This window comes from Gobius niger, assembly GCF_951799975.1.
Source record: "Gobius niger genome assembly, chromosome: 5".
NCBI classification, from domain to species: domain Eukaryota; kingdom Metazoa; phylum Chordata; class Actinopteri; order Gobiiformes; family Gobiidae; genus Gobius; species Gobius niger.
In genome coordinates this window covers 2,453,853-2,475,376 of record NC_136856.1, presented here as the reverse complement: position 1 = coordinate 2,475,376, position 21,524 = coordinate 2,453,853, and the positions used below count along the sequence as shown (strand labels likewise).

Below are 21,524 nucleotides of genomic sequence, written 5' to 3'. Positions count from 1 at the left end.
CACAAAAATGAGTACTTCATAGTGGTAGAGGTACAATATATCACATACATGCCTATACTTTACTTTTCAGTGGCTAAAATAGCAGATCCTTTAAATTAAAAGAGTGTATTTCTCAATTGCGTCTGGCGTGGTTAAACATATGTATGAAAAAGAGCCAGTCTTTTGAGCGGCTCTTTGAAATGAACAGATCCAGGACCCGGAGTCGTGTGGGTCAGATCACAGCTGACCCTTCTCACCCTGGACACGGACTATTCCCCCCTCAGGCAGGAGGCTACGGTCCACTCAGACCCCCCCCCCCCCCCCCCCCCCCACATGACATGTAAAGGAGAGAACTACAGGATGGTCCGTAAACCCTCCTGCTCCCTCTGGCCCGTCCCGTCTCTCTCCTCTGTTTCTAATGAGCCCGTCCTGAGCTCGTATCAGAGCAGCACTGTCACCGCGGGATCGATAAAAACTCCCAAACTCTGCACCTCGGCCTCTCTCCCTCGCAGCGCCGCACTCGTAAAACACCCAGGGGGAAGTCAAACCGGGACACGGAGTTTGGAAATACTATAGGAGCCATAAAGAGGTGCTTTATGAGCCCGGTGCAGCGGGTACGGCGGGTTCAAAAAGGCGGCGGATACTTGTCAAAAAGCCTCCGGCGTTTTGGACATAGTTTTATTATGCTAAGTGTGATGTGCTTATTACTGAGGATGAAAACAATCCCACCTACCTACCTACCTCTCTCTCTACCTACCTCTCTCTATCTACCTACCTACCTCTCTCTCTATCTATCTACCTACCTACCTACCTCTCTCTATCTATCTACCTACCTACCTACCTCTCTCTCTCTATCTACCTACCTACCTACCTCTCTCTCTATCTATCTACCTACCTACCTACCTACCTCTCTCTATCTATCTACCTACCTACCTACCTCTCTCTCTATCTATCTACCTACCTACCTACCTCTCTCTATCTATCTACCTACCTACCTACCCCTCTCTCTATCTACCTACCTCTCTCTCTCTCCCCCTCTTTCTCTCTCTCTCTATCTACCTACCTACCTCTCTCTCTATCTACCTACCTCTCTACCTACCTCTCTCTCTCTCCCCTACCTCTCTCTCTCTCTCTCCCCCTACCTCTCTACCTACCTACCTACCTACCCACCTCTCTCTCTCTGTCTCTCTCTCGCTCTCTCTCTCTCTCTATCTACCTATTTACCTCTCTCTGTCTCTCTCTCTCTCTCTCTCTCTCTCTCTCTACCTACCTACCTCTCTCTCTATCTACCTATTTACCTCTCTCTCTCTACCTACCTACCTCTCTCTATCTACCTACCTACCTCTCTCTCTATCTACCTACCTACCTCTCTCTCTCTCTACCTATCTACCTCTCTCTCTCTCTATCTACCTACCTCTCTCTCTCTCTACCTACCTAGCTCTCTCTCTCTACCTACCTACCTACCTCTCTCTCTATCTACCTACCTACCTCTCTCTCTCTACCTACCTACCTACCTCTCTCTCTCTCTACCTATCTACCTCTCTCTCTCTACCTACCTACCTACCCACCTCTCCCTCCCTCTCCCTCTCTCTCTCTCTCTCTCTCTCTCTCTCTCTCTCTCTCTCTCTATCTATCTATCTATCTATCTATCTATCTATCTATCTGTCAGTGAGAGAGGAGTTAGGAAAAGGAGCCTCAATGCTAACTATCATAGCCACATTAGCATAGCTCTGGTGCTAACTCACCGGTGATTAGGAGCTATGTGCCATCCCATAAGCCTCTGCCACTTTTATGTTGTTGCATATGCAATACAGTAGGGGGCGACATGCGCTTTTGTTTGCCTGCAGTCTGCCAATAACCTTAAAGAAGAAGAACAGCAGCTGTCGGTGATGTCACTTCCCCTTCCCCTGGGTAAGGACGGTCGAATTGGGCAAATGCTGCTGAAGCAAAAGTTCACTAACTGCATGGATCTAACAGCTGACCCCATGAAAGGTTAAAGGTCAGTTGCTAGTGTTGCTTAGTGTGATGGTTTCAGACAAAGCCTTCCTGCTCATCACAGTGTTTTTGTCTTGAAGCTAACGGCTAACACGAAATCAAAATCAAAATGGCTTCGATAGTCCTTAAACGCCGAGAGGAGGGACCGCGAAGTAAAGTGAGTATCATCCTCTCCGTACGGCAACACAACCAGGACAAACCTTCTTGTCGTGAGTCCGTGGCCTTGACAGCACATTTGCACAGCGCCACCTACTGTTCTGGAGTATGAGTTCCAAAGCTTTTAACATTCACGGTAGAAAGAGTAAAAGTAGTATATTTCGAAAGTTCTCGACACAAATAATTGGAACAGATCCTCCAAACCTCTCCTGAAGTCCAGCCCTTGTGAAGCTTGACTTCGCCGTCGACGTCTCTGCTTGTGTCGCGTTTTTCCAGGCGCTCAAAGTCACAAATCCGAGTACGAGCCAAGTAATTATTAACCAAGTTCATCTACAAGGCAAAGTCATCGTCACCTCACGCAGCACTTTCTTTGTTATTGTTTCTGTCTGCATTCAGCCATAAGCGCCCGGCCCTGGAGGTTCTGAGGATTATTCATAAAAGCAGAGAGTGGACGTAAACAAACGGTCTCCACGGACACGGCACACGCTAATCCAACACGTGGAACGGCCCGATAGCGGCTAATAACACGATAAGACTGTGTTTAAGGCATGTTCGTATAATCCTGAATAAAAGAATCATCCAGAACACATTCACTCCACTGCTATCTGGAACCAAACATTCCTCTTGTGGCAGATTTCAGAGACAAAATACCTACGCAGTCAAACAGAGCTACATTCTTCCACAAACCACTGGGCTCTATTGCAACCACGTGAACAAAAACAAATCATTCAGAGACTCACAGGGTGAAAACAGATCTTCAACGACCCACGTGTCCATCGTTCAGAGCTGGGGCTGTTTCTGTGTTGGACTCACAAAAGGAGACGGTTTTTCGGAACACAAGCACTGTTTGTCATCAGGACACAAAACCCAAACGACCTTATTGCGGAACATTTCAAAACATCCTCTTGGTTTAACCTCAACCTCCTGAAAGTCGAGGGGATTGACACTATTCCAGAATCCTTAAAGGGATATTTCAGGATGTTTGACGTAGGGCCTCATTTCCTTGTGATCCAGAGTGCTGCTGATTTCTGGAGACATTTTTTTTGTTCTTATATTTGAAGAGTTTCGTGGCGCTAGGCTAATGCAAGGCTAGTGCATGTCTATGGTATCAGCTAGCCTACATTAAAAACAGTCTGACCCGCTCCTCACCACTTAAATATGACTTTAGTACGGTTCATATCATCAGATTTCTACACCATGGTGCATTATATATACCCCTAGTATATATATGTATTTAATATATGTTTTTGCACATATTTGTAAATAGTGAGGATGGCCATGTGATGACCTCCCACAATTAGTATTTAAAGCCACCTGGTGCCTAGAGCTTTTACCCTGAGGAAAACGTTCTTGTGGTCCAAGCGTGTTAGCATGTCCCTTTAAATCGGGGGTGTCCAAACTGTTTTCACTGAGGGCCACATACAGACAATGATACAAACAACTGAGCCGCAGTCAGACGAGGTCAGATATATAACTTCACCTCTATTGTATTAAATCTAGCAAATTCAATAAAATGTTTTATGCTCAGTTTTTCCCACAGATTTCATGGGGACTGTGGTGGGGAGAGCGCCCCCTGGGGAGATGTGTTTTCCTGCACTTTTAAGCATTAAAAATAACTATTTTTGGCTATTGCAGCAATGAAAAGAATAATTTCTGGTTAATATACACAGGGTGCAGCTTAGTGCAAACTAATGTATTTGTGGGAAACCTGATGCTTTTTAATTTAACACTTACATACATACACAATTACATTAAAAGTGGCCTGCGGGCCGTAGTATGGACACCCCTGCTTTAAATAAAGGACTTTTGATTCTAAGTGAGAGAGCCTTTGATCCTGTATTTCAGTTATAGTTTAGCTGATCTCGGCCTGACGTTCTCTGGAAGTCAAAGGCTTCATGAGAGGATACTCGGCTGCAGACCTAAAGCCACACGTTCTTGGGGCTGAGACATCATTTGTGCAACATGTTAAACCTCTTACCCCCCGCCTTAACCAAGCACATTCTCTCCAGTTCGGTTTTATCCAAATCTAAAAGCTTCTTAACCCTCAGGGTAGCGCCTCATCTGAAAGCTACAAAATGGATCGAAACAGATCTTTTGTCACATTGTTGTTGCTGTTTAGGAGATTTGAGTGAAACAATATTTGAGAATCTCAGCCATGATGGAAGACTCCTGGAGCACTGAGAGCATCAGCGCCTGCAGTGAGCTGTGGTTATTTGCTGTTAGCCCGGTCGGCTTTATCCCGCGCTGAACCTGAGATTAATAAAGACCCGGCGTTTCTCTGTGTGTCAGCGCTTTTGACATCGCCCCGAATTAAACTCATTATCTTATTAAAAGCACTCGCACTTTTGAGGAAACAAGAGGCATTGTCCCGGCGCCGCCGCGGGAGCTGCGGCTAAAGAAAGGATTTCACACTTTGTGGATTAGTCTGTGCGACGCTCGGCACTCGCCGTCACGGAAACGCTCAAATATCAAGTGCCGTCGAGTGCCCTTCAAATCCCGCTGAGGCGTCACGGCAGAGCAGGAGCGCTGCAACAGAGGAGATCCCACAAGTCCAGAGGAGATCCCACAACACAGAGGAGATCCCACAACACAGAGGAGATCCCACAGGTCCAGAGGAGATCCCACAACACAGAGGAGATCCCACAACACAGAGGAGATCCCACAACACAGAGGAGATCCCACAACACAGAGGAGATCCCACAAGTCCAGAGGAGATACCACAAGTCCAGAGGAGATCCCACAACACAGAGGAGATCCCACAACACAGAGGAGATCCCACAACACAGAGGAGATCCCACAAGTCCAGAGGAGATCCCACAACACAGAGGAGATCCCACAACACAGAGGAGATCCCACAGGTCCAGAGGAGATCCCACAAGTCCAGAGGAGATCCCACAAGTCCAGAGGAGATCCCACAACACCAGAGGAGATCCCACAAGTCCAGAGGAGATCCCACAACACAGAGGAGATCCCACAGCTCCAGAGGAGATCCCACAGCTCCAGAGGAGATCCCACAGGTCCAGAGGAGATCCCACAGGTCCAGAGGAGATCCCACAGCTCCAGAGGAGATCCCACAGGTCCAGAGGAAATCCCACAACACAGAGGAGATCCCACAGGTCCAGAGGAGATCCCACAAGTCCAGAGGAGATCCCACAGGTCCAGAGGAGATCCCACAAGTCCAGATGTGGGATCAGTTCATCAGAAAGTGCTGCTCAAAAGACTGGCTCATTCAGGAAACTCATGTAGTCTCTGCAGATGGTGATGTGACCTGTAGGGGGAGCTATTGCACACGTGTTTTACTATCAGATACTTATCGCATTGACTGCAGCTTGTCAGACTTAAATGTATTTAACCACATATCAGCAAATACTCACAGAATCATGTTTGGAATATAACTGACCTGCATCACATGAATGATCGCATTTTGAGGGACTATTTTCCTGCAGATCACTCTGCCGCTGCGTAGCTTATACAACCACGAAGCTGATGCTGCTCAAATATAAGGTATTTTAAATGATTCTATGGACACAGACATGTATATGGCTAGTCTGGTGTTATAAGTTGCTGTGTGGAGCGGGTCACACTGTTTTTAATGCAGGCTAGCTGATACCATAGACATGCACTAGCCTTGCACTAGCCTAGCGCCACGAAACTCTTCAAATATAAGAACTGCATGAATTACAAAAAAAACATGAGGCCCTATGTCAAAAAAACCCCCAAACCTGGAGCTTCCCTGGACGTCCGTCTAATCTAAAGCCGGGTCGGCGAGTGTGTGAGTGTGAATTTGCTGATGTGTCTGCAGCTCTGCTCTGCTGACCTCAGGCCCAAAATACACTCCTCACTTCACCCTGTCGGCTCCAGACCAGACAAAACAAACCAAACCAACACTGAGTCATCATTAATCCAGCGCCGCAAAGCCAGTGATGGACGTTTCAGGAGGGACTGTGACGGATTTAATGCTGCAGATCAGGAGTGTGTGATTACCTCGTCCAACTCTCAGAGTGATCAGAAAGTCCACTGCTCTCTTTAGCTTTACCAGGCAGTTAACAAGTTTATTTATTAACCAAATGTCCATAACATTCATTTTAAATTATAAGATTATAATTGTGTGACTCTGTTTCTAGTCGGGGACACATTTTGTTTTGTCCTAAAGCAGATGAAAAAAACACCTTTGTGCATCTTAACCATCTATAGTATCCAGAAGCTTTTGTATGTGAGTCATTTCACATTATTAACCATAATCGTGGACATATTTGTTTGTATATATGGAAAGCTTGGATCATCTATGTTTTTTGTTGAGAGTCAGATTTGACCTTAATCTGAATCATTTTTAGTTGCCTTGTGGAAAAACTAAGAGTTTCCTCTTGCCTGTGTGCAGCTGAGAGGGCGTCGCTTATTTAAAAAAAAGACCAGGGGTCGGCAAGTTTTCTTGGCTGAGGGGCCGATTTTCTTAATTGTAAACAGACCGAGGGCCGAAGCAGCTGATTATTAGCCCAAAGTAAAGCACAACACTGTTATAATGACCATCTTAAATAAGATAAATGACTTAAAATTGCTTGAATAAAAGTTCTTCCATGTTGAATTTCAGTCAGTTTGAACCAGTGCAAGATACAAATGCTATAGCGCCAATGGAACAAGAATAAAATCCACTTGAAATCAGACAAATAATTTTTTCATATAAGTTTTTCACTTGAAATGACACAGAATTATCTGAATTAAGAGAATAACGACGACTAGAGGTTTTATCTCTTCTAAGACCAGACCAAATCTACTCACACCTTAGATTTAATCTCTTAATTCAGGTAGATTTATGTAATTTCTTCCTAAAACGATTATTCTTTTTCCAGTGCACTTCCTTCAAACAGTGTTGTACATAATATATGACCTCATTGGGTGTATTAACAGCATTTGTACCTTTTTTCTCCCATTTAACCCTAATATTGTTAAAAGTACTCTCTCCCCCCCCCCCCCCGATTGTTCTCCGTAACATCGCCATTGGTCACGGGAGTTTGAGCTGTTCTACTGTATCCAATAACCTCGCTGCAGTAGAAGCCGGATGTCCATCAGATAAAGCAGGGGTGTCGAACTCGTTTGGGTCGAGGGCCAAAATTCAGCCCCCACGGCCATTAGTCCCACAACCCATTGGTCCGACGTCTCATTACTCTGGAAACTCCACCCAGTACACCCTTGTGTTTCCACGACACGACCGCAGTTGTTGTGGGCGACGCCCCCACAGAAGAGCACGCTGCACTGAACACCATTAAAGTTTGTAACCCGCGACGAGAACAAACATTCAGAGGACCTCAGATGAACCATGAAGGTGAGCAACATGCTAATGTCATGTTAACACTAGCTAAAGTTGCACCAACAGCAGCTAAATGCTAACATTGGCAAAATCCCCTTTAGAACAGAGGTGTGATGTCGTGAAATGTTAAATCCGTATGTCCTGCATGGTAATAGTGAGGGCTGTCCTCTCTCTTGTTTGGCCAATCAGAGGCCAGGGTTTGATCCAATGGCCGCTGGTGGCTCTGCTTCGTGACCACGTAGTACCTCCATAACAAGCTAGTTTTCCATTAGAACACATTGCACTTTAGACACGTTCTAACCAACTGGTTTTCATAAGAACCATTTTAGAAATCTCGTATATTAACGAGGGCCGGACTTTGACTGACAGGCCGTTAGCATGAGTGCTAATGCGGCAGCTCTTTCAGTTGGTTTTTAGACTGGAGCGTTTAGTAATTATTTGAGTCAGAATTAGCTCATCTTCCACCCACAATATTTACCTTCTGCAGCCGGCACGGATATATTTAGCCTTTTCCAGTTTGACCTGCTTTATCTGCAAATAGAAATGACATAATAGAAGCACAGCGCGGTCGGGCTAATGCCGTTATCGGCGCCGGCGTCCACAATGTGGGTCAGCCCCGAGTCCTGGACGGGTTGGAGCGAGCGGAGTCCTGAGGATTTGGCGCTGGAAACGCCGAGCGCAGCCGAGCGCGGATTACCACAACGGGATTTGGGATTAAATACAGTAATTTTATTTGAATGTTTGTGTATATTCTCGAACTCCCCGCAGGAGTTAAAAATAGACCAGTGCAGAGTCATTTAGTGCCGGCTCAGAGGCGGCTGTGGAAACCAGGCCACTTCCAGAGACGCTGAAATCTTCACATATTAACCTCTGAACCCCCACCAGCCTGTTTTCTACAGCTTTACCCAAATCTAAAAGCTTCAGGACTGGATGAAAGATACTGACTGTGCAGAGGCGCTGACACTGACCTGATCTGTTCTGACCGTTTGGTAAAGGCGCTGTTGGGAGTTCGTCTTCTGCTTAAAGACGTGGCGTCAGCTGTTCTCCTGCAGTGGAACTCGTGCCTGGTGTTGTCGCTGCACAATTATGTATCAGCGACTGATGGTCACGGACTGAAGGTAAAGCTCCTCAAGGCTTGTGCTTTATTCATTCATGTATTTGCATTTAACAATAGTATTGAGATGTTACTTATTACTGCAGATCAGTGTTAATGGGAGGCGTTCACGATTTAGAATGTGATGATGTCATAATGTCAGATGGAGGGCAGGGCCAATGCAACTCTATGGGAGAAATGCAGTTTTTGTAAGAAATCTCCAAAACGAAAATTGACAAATGTTTTTCCTCTTCAGTATTTGATCGTGATTGGATTCACAAACCTGTGATATTATTTTTTTGTCGGAAAGTCCTTTCTATTTGACAACATCATGGTCATGTTTTCGCATATTGACACCACTTTTTGACATTTTTTAGAGATAATATTTGGACATTACTTCATATGTGCCGACAGAGGAGACAATGAACTTTGTGACAGTTTTTGTTTCATGTGGATTCCTCCAGTAATGACTGAGATAGGAGCCAAAAAACAAAGACATAAAAATATGCATTTTGTCAGTTACCACCGTTACCATAGTTACCGTCAGTTGACCTCCACCTCAATGTTAAACTATGGCTCTTTTGAATGTTGTGATGTCACGTGAACGCTACCTATTTCGTCGACTAAAATATTTAGTCTTAATTTTAGTCAAAGTGATATTTTTGTGACTAAAATTGGACTAAAACTAAATTAAAAGTTTCTCATGAGACTAAAACTGTGACTAAAATGTCCAGATGTTTTAGTCGACTAAAATAAGACTAAATAAAAATGAAAAGGAGAGACTAAAATCATCCAAACTTCTATTGAGCGTCTGAAAGAGCCTCAGATCATGTAAAGTCTCTGCCAAAGGATCAACTCTGAGCTTTGTTCATGTGGAGCAGCTCCATGAAGTCGAGGAACCAGATTAAATATGATTATAATGAATATTATCAATGCAAAGTCGACTAAATTAGTCTTAATTTTAGTCGACTAAATTTACTTGCAAATTTAGTCGACTAAAACTAGACTAAAATTGAAAAGTTTTTTTTGACTAAATCTTGACTAAAATTAAATTACATTTTAGTTAAAAGACTAAGACTAAAACTAAAATAAAATATGTTGTCAAAATTAACACTGCTGCAGATAAATGCTCTCTTTTCCCCTTTACTTCAGCTCCGTGTGGACTTTCTCCTGTGTTTATAGCAAGGGTGGGCAGGTTTGTGCCATGGAGGGCCGATTTTCTTCATTGACAAAACACCAAGGGCCGAATCTCACAATTGTAGCCCAAAGTACAGCACCTTTTCTCTACAAATAAAAGTTTTGCACATAACTTATGACCTGATGCAGTGTTTTGCTGGGAAATGTGAAAATATTGACAGTATTGTCCATATTTTAGAGTCACATATTTGGCCTCCGATTTATGAATAAATGTTTCTTACAAATTCTCCTGGGGGCCAAAGGTTTTTTTGCTGAAGTTTATAGTAACTTATCCAGTAGCTTCAGCATTTTCATTGTTTTGCTCATTTTGGCTCAATATAAACATGCTGTATCTCTTTATTCTGGATTTTCTGAGGACTTTTTAGTCGCTGGGTTAGTTTTTCAGATGAATAAACCCCTGGGCATAAAACGGCGTAAGAATCACCAGAACTGCTAGCCGTGAGTTAGCGGCTAGTTCGCATCATTAGCATCATTAGCCTGTATGTTGTAAACACTGCAGACGTTTAGCTCCGGTTAAATCCAGCTCAGACTCTGGTTTAGGGAGTGTCGTCTGTAATATCCTGTATCGGGACCTGATGAATGAGTCAAGCGTGTATTTCCTTTATCTTTCCTGTTATTTTTTGCTTTCGCTGCTCCATGACTAACGTTCAAACAAATGAAACCACACATTTATCCATTATTTACATTTTGGTGAACATGTTTTACCCCGAAGAATCTTTATTTTTTACGAAACATGAAATAACCTGCTCCACACTCCCCCTCATGTTACTAACAGCATCTACAGTCGCCGTTTACAATCTTTAAATGTATTAATCCCACGTTTTCCTGCGTCTCACGTTAACACTGCAGCACATACATCGATACAACCAGAGCAGCTTCACTGTTATTGTGTTATGTCTTCGATACTTTTACCGCTGCTTTAAAAGCCGTTAATGTGAAACTCTGGCCTAATTGTTCCTGCTGTGTTTTCAGATCTCCAGTTTGGTTTTAATTACGCTGGAGCATAATTCCGGAGACAGATTCCGGCGCGGCGTCGGTGATCGGATCAAACGCAGACTGAAAAAGCCTTTCAAAGTAAATTTGATTGATGCGGGATTTGTTTAAACATGACACGCAGTTTGTCTTTGGATCCGGGGACGCTTTCGCAGATGGAGGAAGATGAAGCGGGAGCCGAGTTTGTACAACGCGACTTTGAGTCTGATGATTAAAGCGGCCGGTCTGAGGGACGGCACTCTGAGGCATGAGGGAAATCCAAAGTTTCAGCAATTTAGCCACGAAACGGAACAAAAACCTGCAACAATGAGCCCAACTGAGCACCTGCCCCTCAAAGTGTCTGTGCCTGTCACTGGATAAAGCCATGCATTTAATCTGGGTCAGTCCATCATTTTGACAATTTCGATTTTTATCCACAAAATGAAAGAAATCGTTTCTCCTCATATTTATGTCATTAATGTTCAACAAAAGTTTGAAATGAATATCTCTACATTACATTTCTTTCCCTCTTCACCTGCAGTCTCAAAATGCCTTTAAACAGGGTTCGTAAAGGCTGAGTTTGTTTTATTTATTTTTTTACTTTAAATCTGCCTTAAGCGATGTCTTTTTGAATGATTTCATCAGTAGGTGTCAGGACAGAAATGTTAATCATCGGCCCAGAGAGAGAGACTTTTACCCAAACTTCAGTCACTGTCTATGAATCCTTCCTCACAGGTGAAGAACCTGGGCGTGATCTTTGACTCTGAGCTGGTGTTTATTCCACACATTAAGAATATCACAAAGATAGGTTTTTACCATCTAAAGAACATAGCCAGAGTCGCCCCATTCTCTCTCGGGCCAACACATAGGGCCTTTCCACCAAAGTGTTGGTTCTGGCCTGGTTCAGAGCTGGTTCTGGTGCCGGGTTGGTTCCATACTGACTTGGTTTTCCACCAAAATGAGAGCTGTGCCTATTGTCATAGCAACGCTTTGGGAAGTCAACATCAAAAATGGATAATAACATCTCACTACAGCCACTTCTGGTTATAAAATACAGAAAAATAAGTTTATGTTTCAGTCACAACAGCCGTTAACATTTTGATTTCTTCTTTCTAACTCTTGTTTTGCTAAAGAGCATAAAGCTTCAGCAACAGTTTCCTCCACAGAGACTGTTTTGGCTTCTCCAGGAAGTTCTAAGCACAAACTAACTAATATTGATTGTTTGTTGGAGGAGAGAGCCACGCCCCCAGCCGCTGACATCACTGCTGCTCGTTTCTTGGTCCAGCTTTTAATTGGTTCCCGACCGGCACCAGATTTTGGAACCAAGAGCCAGCGTTTTTTCAGTGGAAAATGAAAGAACCGGTTCTGAAACTGGAACTGGCCCAGAAACAGAACCAGCTGGGTGGAAAAGGGCTAACAGAGACGCTCATGCATGCTTTTATCACCAGTCGTATCGACTACTGTAATGCCCTGCTTTCTGGTCTTCCCAAAAACAGGATCTCAGGTTTACAGCAGCTCGAGTCCTGAAGACCAGGAGGCGGGACCACATTACACCGGTTTGAGAATCACTGCACTGGCCCCGTGAGTTTCAGGATTGATTTTAAAGTTCTTTTAATGGTTTTTAAATGTCTTAATGGTCTTGGTCCTTCTTATCTTTCAGAACTGCTTTTACCTTATGAACCTTCATGGCCCCTTCGCTCCTCCTCAGGGGCCTCCTAGTTTTTCCTAAAGTCACAAAAAGACTCAATATTACAGCCCTCGCCTCTGGAACCACCTGAGGAGGAGCTCAGACTTGAGGAGGAGCTCAGACCTGAGGAGGAGCTCAGACCTGAGGAGGAGCTCAGGGCTGAGGAGGAGCTCAGACCTGAGGAGGAGCTCAGACCTGAGGAGGAGCTCAGACCTGAGGAGGAGCTCAGACCTGAGGAGGAGCTCAGGCCTGAGGAGGAGCTCAGACCTGAGGAGGAGCTCAGACCTGAGGAAGAGCTCAGACCTGAGGAGGAGCTCAGGCCTGAGGAGGAGCTCAGACCTGAGGAGGAGCTCAGGCCTGAGGAGGAGCTCAGACCTGAGGAGGAGCTCAGACCTGAGGAAGAGCTCAGACCTGAGGAGGAGCTCAGGCCTGAGGAGGAGCTCAGACCTGAGGAGGAGCTCAGACCTGAAGAGGAGCTCAGGCCTGAGGAGGAGCTCAGACCTGAGGAGGAGCTCAGGCCTGAGGAGGAGCTCAGACCTGAGGAGGAGCTCAGACCTGAGGAAGAGCTCAGACCTGAGGAGGAGCTCAGACCTGAGGAAGAGCTCAGACCTGAGGAGGAGCTCAGGCCTGAGGAGGAGCTCAGACCTGAGGAGGAGCTCAGGGCTGAGGAGGAGCTCAGACCTGAGGAGGAACTCAGACCTGAGGAGGAGCTCAGGGCTGAGGAGGAGCTCAGGCCTGAGGAGGAGCTCAGGGCTGAGGAGAACGTTCAAGTTTTTAAGAGCAGCTCAAGACCCACCTTTTTAGTTTAGCGTTTAACTGACCAATCTATTTACACTACAAAAAGTGAATATCAAGCATTGTCTTAAATGACTTGAATTGAGGAAATGTATCTTGGTTTGAGCGGTTTTCACTCATTTAGACACTTTTCCTGATCGGACCAAGTTGACTTTGCTTGTTTGAGGACATTTCACACCAGTTCTAGGGAAAATCTCGCTTGAAATAAGAAAGTAAAATTGCCAATGAGACAAGACCAATTTTCTTTCCCCATTGGCAAAGAAAATGACCTGAAATAAGGACGAAACGTATCGAAACGAGTCAGAAACATCTCAGAACAAGTGAAATAATCCAGGACGAACTTCTTAACTAGTAAAAACAACTCAAATTTGGATTATTATGCTCAAATTGAGATGTTCATACTGAGCTAGTTATATACTTTTTGCAGTGTAGAATCCTAATAAACAAAATCTATATATGGGAGGTTGTGCCAGGCGTATTGTTTTAAATGTTGTAATCTGTAAAGCACTTTGTGATGCCTTTCGGTATGAAAAGCGCTTTATAAATAAAGCTTGATTGATTGATTGAGTAGTGAACTCTCTCACTTTTTTTGGACATTTAGAACATAATAATTCCATTTCAAACTAAGTGGCAGTAGTTTTTTTTCCCCCGCAACCCTTGAACGCCTCAGCTCCTCCTCTGGTGCTGCTTTGCTTTGTGAGGAAAAACAAGGAGGAAAAAGCCCTGACCTGATCTTCTGCGGTTTGCGAGTGTGTGGCGCCTCTAAAAACAGGATCGCTTAAAGCAGCTTTAAATTGAAGATAAAAACCAGCCGTACTCGTTAAACAAACTGTACATGGCGGTTTCTTTCTTCTTCTCTTGCCCTGTGGTGGAAATCCTTTAACGCCTCGTGTTGCTGTTGTGTTATTGCAGAACCTCCGCTCCCTAACCCGCTCCTCGTCCTCCTCGGCCTCGTGAATCATGCATCGCTACAAAAACTACAAACTTTCACAAACGCCGGAGAAGTGATCCACCATCCTTCTTTCTTCCCGTTAGCCTTTTACAATCTTTGTTTTCTCGGCCCAGTAATTCTCTCCTCGTACATTAAATATTGATGCTGCTCGTGGTTTTCGCCCGGTGACTTACAAAGCCGATATCAAACACTGGATTGTTATATTTTTTTTTTACGTGCAGGGGAGAAGGGGGAGAAAAGGGGGAGCATTTTCGGTGTTTACAAAGATTTAATGACCACGGAGCTGCAGGAATGTGTTTCAGTCCGAGGAAGATGCTGCCGCTTTTATCTTTCAAGAAATAAAACAAATCCCCCAGACCAAAGCGTCGAACTGAAAGCTGTGATGAAAGTGTACAACAAAAAAAAACAGGTTGTGAGGAGTTGTTCCCGCAGGTAAATTTACAGCCGTCTCGCTCAGAGGAAGATTGTAGAAAGTTGTTTGAGGTCAATGTGCGGTTGCGGAAAAGACAACGAGAAAACGAGACGCCTGATACGCCCCGAGGCTAAGTGAGAGAAACATGGCGGACGGTCTGTGTCGCAAACCGGCGAGGAAGAACCGAGACTTTTCAACCCAATGAGTTTAACCCTACAGAGCAAAAAGGCAGAAGAAGAACTTATAAAGCCGATTGTAGAGCCAGAGGGAACCTTACAATGGCAGGTCGTACAGTGAGACAGGGACAATGACTTAGGCTAGGCTAGTGCTAGGCTAGTGCATGTCTATGGTAACTAGTAGCCTGCATTAAAAACAGTCTGACCCGAGCACAGTGCACCTGACTCACTTATAACACCAGACTAACCATATAAACGTCTGTGTTTTAACCTCTTAACTCCCGCCTGAACCGAGAGGATCTTTTTCCTCACGTCATCAGATTTTTTCCCATCATTTTTTGTTGGGTGTTCAACTCATTTTTGTAACTTTTTTGTCATTTTTTCCTCAATTTTTTTTAATCAAATTTTTGTCATTTTTTTGTCACATTTTGTCAATTTTTTTTGTCAATTTTTTGTCACATTTTTGTCATATTTTTGTATTTTTTTGGGTCATATTTTGTCATTTTTTCGTCAATTTTTTGTCCATTTCTTGTGACATTTTTGCCACTTTTTCATCAATTTTCCGTCACTTTTTGGTCAATGTTTTCTCACTTTTTTGTCCCATTTCCATCACTGTTTTCGTATCAGTTTTGTTGCTATTTTCACAGCTTTTTCCCAGAAGCTTTTGGATTGGGGTAAAGCCAAACTGGAGAAAATGTGCTCGGTTCAGGTGGGAGTTAAGGGGTTAAAATAACTTATATTTGAGCAGCTTCAGCTTCCTGGTTGTAAGCTATGTCTATGGCTCAGATATGGCAACGTTTGGAGGACGAGCCCATGATTTTGAAGAGGTTTTTGACGCAGGCTACTAGTTACCATAGACATGCACTAGCCTAGCACTAGCCTAGCACCACTAAGCTCTTCAAATAAAAGGACTGCATGAATTTATCTCCAGAAATCAACACCACTCTGGATAACTAGGCAATGAGGCCCGATGTCAAAAATCCTGAAATATCCCTTTAAGCTGATTTTTCTTGTTCAAACAGTGACATTTTTAGTTTCCAGCTGTCACAATCCCTCCTGCAAATCCGAACTGTTGAAGCAGATCAATAATATGCACATTTCATGCCCGTTTAAAGCATTGAGCGGTGGCCAAGTGAAGCGGGCGAGACCATTTAACACTATTTTAGATTCTACTACAATCTTCAATCATTCAATAAAAATGTAGGTGACGACAAGGTCTGTTTACTCTACATTTACTCTAGTCTACAACAGAAGTCACCAAAGTACGACCCACATCAGGCAGAGTCTGGTATTTTGGAAGGTTGGTTTCAGAGTGAGCCTCCTCTCACTGCAACGAGGATCTTTGCCGGGCGTCAACAAAATACATACAACATCAGTGCACGCCACAGAGTCATACAGTCATACAGTAAACAACACAGGCCAGGCATGAACATGTTTTACTTTCCTCAGGTAAACACACTCTGGAGCCGGAAACTGCTACGAATAAACGTATCTATGATCCTCTCTTTAAGGCGAGACACTGCAGGTGAATAGGGAAAAAATGTATATTTACAGATATCAATTTGAAACTGTTGCTGTCGATCACTGGCATAAATGTGAGAAAAAAATACATGGCAAGTTTTCTGTCATTTTATCTTTTCATTTAAGAACAAGGTGTTTTATGCCTAAAAATACCCCAAATTTCCCATCTTTTTGGCGACGAAATCTGAATAATGGATAGAGCTACATTCAAATTTATGGTTTCATTTTATTGATAAATGAGTTACCGAGACTTTTTCAGAGGGGATTTAGGATTTCTTGTTTAGTTTTAAAATAAGCAGTTTTTTAGTGGAAAGTTTTGTAAAAATGTAATTTTCGCCTTATTTTTTGACATTCAAAACTCAATAAATGGGGCTTAAGGGATTAAATAATAAAAAATCCCTCTGAAAAAATCTTCCAAATATTGTTCAGTCCGAGGCTGGAAAATGTGAAGTCTTTAGGTCCGACTGACGTGGACATAGTGTCGCCACAATGACAGAAACATGTGTTTGGAGAAAAAGGCCCTTGAAATTGCATTCTCCCATATAAGTCTATGGGGGAACATTGAATCAGAGCAATATTTAAACATGTTATTGTGAAGATTAGTCATATTTTCTGTTTCCGGGTGAAAGCTTGTATGTTCAGAGACAGATTTGGCCCAAAAACTAAAAACTGAAAAAATTGAGTTTTGCCTGTAGTGTCTCCCCTTAAACCATCGCACAGTGGAGACGAGACGCTCACGCTTTTACCCTCCCCACGTCTGACATGTGACATCGAATAAAAGTACAACAGCCATAAGACAATGACAACCTCTGCACACTTTACGATATGTACCGAAATATTTGCAGAAAATACGTTTGACATGTGGCAAAACAATCGTAGGTAGAAAGAGCAACAGCTTTTCCCACAAAATGTTTGCTTTTACTTATTGTATATAAGACACCTATTGGCTTGTTGCACAATGTGGCTACGCTAGTTCCTCTGAGCTGAAGCTGTGGGCGCTAGTACTTCCTGTTCGTATTCATTTCCATTAAGATTAGCTTAGACCCGTTTGAATCATCGCGTTTCCTAAAGATTCTGTGATGGACAGTGAGTTCCTGGTAGTTGATCACTTTCTGCAGGTAAACGAGTTGTTGTACAGTGTAAATATTTCCGTAGGTGAGACGTCTATGTTTATAAGGATCAGTGAGTTTGTCTTGAAGCTAAAGGCTAACATTCATTTCATGCATTATACAATTTGAAATAGTGCCCAAACTATCAATCCTTTATGATCACAGGTGTCTCCATCACATCATGATTTGAACACACAGTAAATGATCATCTACCAAGAACTCACTGCCCACAACATAATCTTTAGATAATGTGATTATTATTCCAGGAAAAGAATACAGACAGGAAGTACTGGCGCTCACAGCTTCAGGTCAGAGGAACTAGCATAGCCATACCGTGCAACAAGCCAATTGAATTGTTTGCACATTTCCTGTTTATTTTGCACACCCTGAGTGATCTTATTGTAACAAGTACATTTCTCCGTTGTGCGATCAATAAAGGATTATCTCTTATCTTAAACAAGCCTTTAGAAAAGAGACAGTTTGCGACAGATTGTTTCTACAGACAGGGCTGATGAATCTGTTCCTTCACATGTATTGTTCAAACAGTTCATCCACACATTATTATTAAACTGGCCGGTCACTCCCGCTGCTGACAGCCAGTCACATGTCCAAAGGTTTGAATCGACACAATCACAGATCACATTACAAAAACAACACTATGCACGGTCAGGGGACGTCTTACTGGTGTTTTTTCCCACGTGAAACCTATGACCTATGACCTCAGGGCTGAATAAACTCCAACACTCGACTGCTACAACAGCTAGCTAATAAGATGCTAACGTTATGTGAATGTTTCTCCACACCAGATATAAATCACAACACTCTATATAGTGTCCCATCCCAAACATCCCAAACACTGAGGGCTAACCGGGCTAACACCAACAGCTCTTTAAAAAACCTGCTAATTTCCTGCTTTTAAAAACACGCAGCGTCACATCCAGCCTGTCTCCGATTGATCCACATGTTTGTCAATCGCGGAACTCAAAGAAACAGGAAAAGCGTGTTGTTCTATGAGAGAAAAGTGTCTATATCTTTACCTTCATGTGCCGTCGCCTCCTCCGGAAGCGCAGCAGCTCCTTGTGTTGCCGAGCGATGAAGTTCACGGCGGCGTATTCGAGCAGAGCGGAGAAGACGAAGAGGAGGCACACGGCCATCCAGATGTCGATGGCTTTTACGTACGACACCTGAGAGGACAGAGACACGGGTCAGAGACTGAGACACCTGAGAGGACAGAGACACTTGAGAGGACAGAGACACCTGAGAGGACAGAGACACTGGAGAGGACAGAGACACGGGTTAGAGACTGAGACACCTGAGAGGACAGAGACACCTGAGAGGACAGAGACACGGGTTAGAGACTGAGACACCTGAGAGGACAGAGACACCTGAGAGGACAGAGACACTGGAGAGGACAGAGACACGGGTTAGAGACTGAGACACCTGAGAGGACAGAGACACCTGAGAGGACAGAGACACCTGAGAGGACAGAGACACGGGTCAGAGACTGAGACACCTGAGAGGACAGAGACACCTGAGAGGACAGAGACACGGGTTAGAGACTGAGACACCTGAGAGGACAGAGACACCTGAGAGGACAGAGACACCGGAGAGGACAGAGACACCTGAGAGGACAGAGACACCTGAGAGGACAGAGACACTTGAGAGGACAGAGACACCTGAGAGGACAGAGACACTGGAGAGGACAGAGACACCTGAGAGGACAGAGACACCTGAGAGGACAGAGACACCTGAGAGGACAGAGACACGGGTTAGAGACTGAGACACCTGAGAGGACAGAGACACCTGAGAGGACAGAGACACCTGAGAGGACAGAGACACCTGAGAGGACAGAGACACCGGAGAGGACAGAGACACCGGAGAGGGCAGAGACACCTGAGAGGACAGAGACACCTGAGAGGACAGAGACACCTGAGAGGACAGAGACACCTGAGAGGACAGAGACACCTGAGAGGACAGAGACACGGGTTAGAGACTGAGACACCGGAGAGGACAGAGACACGGGTTAGAGACTGAGACACCGGAGAGGACAGAGACACCGGAGAGGACAGAGACACCGGAGAGGGCAGAGACACCTGAGAGGACAGAGACACCGGAGAGGACAGAGACACCGGAGAGGACAGAGACACCTGAGAGGACAGAGACACGGGTTAGAGACTGAGACACCGGAGAGGACAGAGACACCTGAGAGGACAGAGACACCTGAGAGGACTGAGACACCGGAGAGGACAGAGACACGGGTTAGAGACTGAGACACTGGAGAGGACAGAGACACCGGAGAGGACAGAGACACCAGAGAGGACAGAGACACCTGAGAGGACAGAGACACGGGTTAGAGACTGAGACACCGGAGAGGACAAAGACACGGGTTAGAGACTGAGACACCTGAGAGGACAGAGACACCTGAGAGGACAGAGACACGGGTTAGAGATTGAGACACCGGAGAGGACAGAGACACCGGAGAGGGCAGAGACACCTGAGAGGACAGAGACACGGGTTAGAGACTGAGACACCGGAGAGGACAGAGACACGGGTTAGAGACTGAGACACCGGAGAGGACAGAGACACCGGAGAGGACAGAGACACCGGAGAGGGCAGAGACACCTGAGAGGACAGAGACACGGGTTAGAGACTGAGACACCGGAGAGGACAGAGACACGGGTTAGAGACTGAGACACCGGAGAGGACAGAGACGCCTGAGAGGACAGAGACGCCTGAGAGGACAGAGACACCTGAGAGGACAGAGACACCTGAGAAGACAGAGACACCTGAGAGGACAGAGACAGTGTTATGGACAGTACAGTAAAGGCTTTGGCACGTCTCATGACCCCGTGACCCAGAGTTTCCGGTACATTTCCTTAGGCACTGCCGACTCCTCGCTCTGTTTCCATGTTTTTTCCGCTCTTTTCCTCCATGCTCTGGCCTGGGTGAACGTCCACTCGATGCAGTGACCGCTCGGACGCGAGCAGAGCCTCAGCTCCACTGAACAAATGTCAATATCCACTAATGTCTCTGAGTCGAGAAAACAGAAAGAAAAACCTGAATATGTTTGTGAACGTGAGCGGGACATGGGATTTACACCAGATATTCTGTACATCATTTATTGTTTGACTTTTTTCACTACTTTTGGAAATCTTGTTTAGTGTCTGAATAAGCTATTTGTAAAGGTAAGACCATTCATACACGAGGGAATTCAAAGTGCTTCACAGTTGCATAAATGACAAGAAAACGGATCAAATCAATAAAAACATCAACATAAAATTCATTCATTAATGATTTTAAGGGTCTTATAGAAAGACACGAGATATAGAGGATTATTTATGTATCAACAATGCGGACGGGGCTGATTCTGTGTGATTTTAGACACGTCTCTGTCGTCCAGAGGATACGAGCCGCCATTCACTGCTCACGATGAACAAACCACATGTCTGATATTTAGCGACTCGTGCAGACCTGGTGCGGCTCTGCTGATCACGTCCTCCTGAACAGATCACAGACACGTCTGCAAACGGCTAACGGGCTAATTTAAGCTAGGCTACTTGTCACTTGTTGCTGTCGTTAGCATTGCTGCTTTGGAGACGCCTCTGATGAAGACGGAAGTAAAACTCACAGTCCGTCGGAGCGCGTAAGGTATTTGAACAAAACTTTTTTGTTCTACCTCGTGTCTTTCTAAAAGAACAGGTACAAGTTGTTGTGAATTGTGCTAAAACTAAGAGTATGAGCCAGAGCTGCTGCACGTGTGATAAAGAGCGACATCATGACACTCACATGGCGATCTCTGACTGAAGCATTGACTTCTTTGTTAAAACGATGAGTAAAACTGCAGTTGTGTTTGAGGCCGTGCAGAATAAGTAAATGCCAGTCAGACGGTGGCGCTCGGTGATATATCGATGTGATGAGGATCCTCAGCTCTGGCACTGGCGATGGGAGAACTATTTTTAGTCCCTCAGGCAGTGATTGGCCGACGCGCTGCAGCCGAGATATAGATTCCTGGTCGAATTTATGCTTTAGCTTCATTTTCTCTCTGCCAGAGCCGTACGGAGACGCCGACTCCCCCATCCATCATCCCACAAACTGTAGAGTGGATTTATATATATATATTTATATATATATACGAGGGGCTGGAGTCACGCCTGGTTTCCTACTGTCCACAAACG

The 21,524-nt window shown here is 44.6% G+C and overlaps 1 protein-coding gene and 1 long non-coding RNA gene across 4 annotated transcripts in view; both read right to left on the bottom strand.

The window, feature by feature from the left end:
* LOC306962939 overlaps positions 1-21,524 on the bottom strand; it is a 935,443-nt gene that overhangs the window by 133,443 nt on the left and 780,476 nt on the right. The gene's annotated exons all lie outside the window — the stretch shown is intronic.
* The window catches only part of glra1 (glycine receptor, alpha 1), a 239,011-nt gene that overhangs the window by 16,509 nt on the left and 200,978 nt on the right, over positions 1-21,524 (bottom strand). For all 3 annotated transcript variants that reach the window (XM_079556253.1, XM_079556251.1, XM_079556252.1), the window contains one exon: positions 18,387-18,533. In XM_079556253.1, coding sequence (XP_079412379.1) covers positions 18,387-18,533 — 147 coding nt within the window. The remainder of the gene's footprint in view (positions 1-18,386; positions 18,534-21,524) is intronic.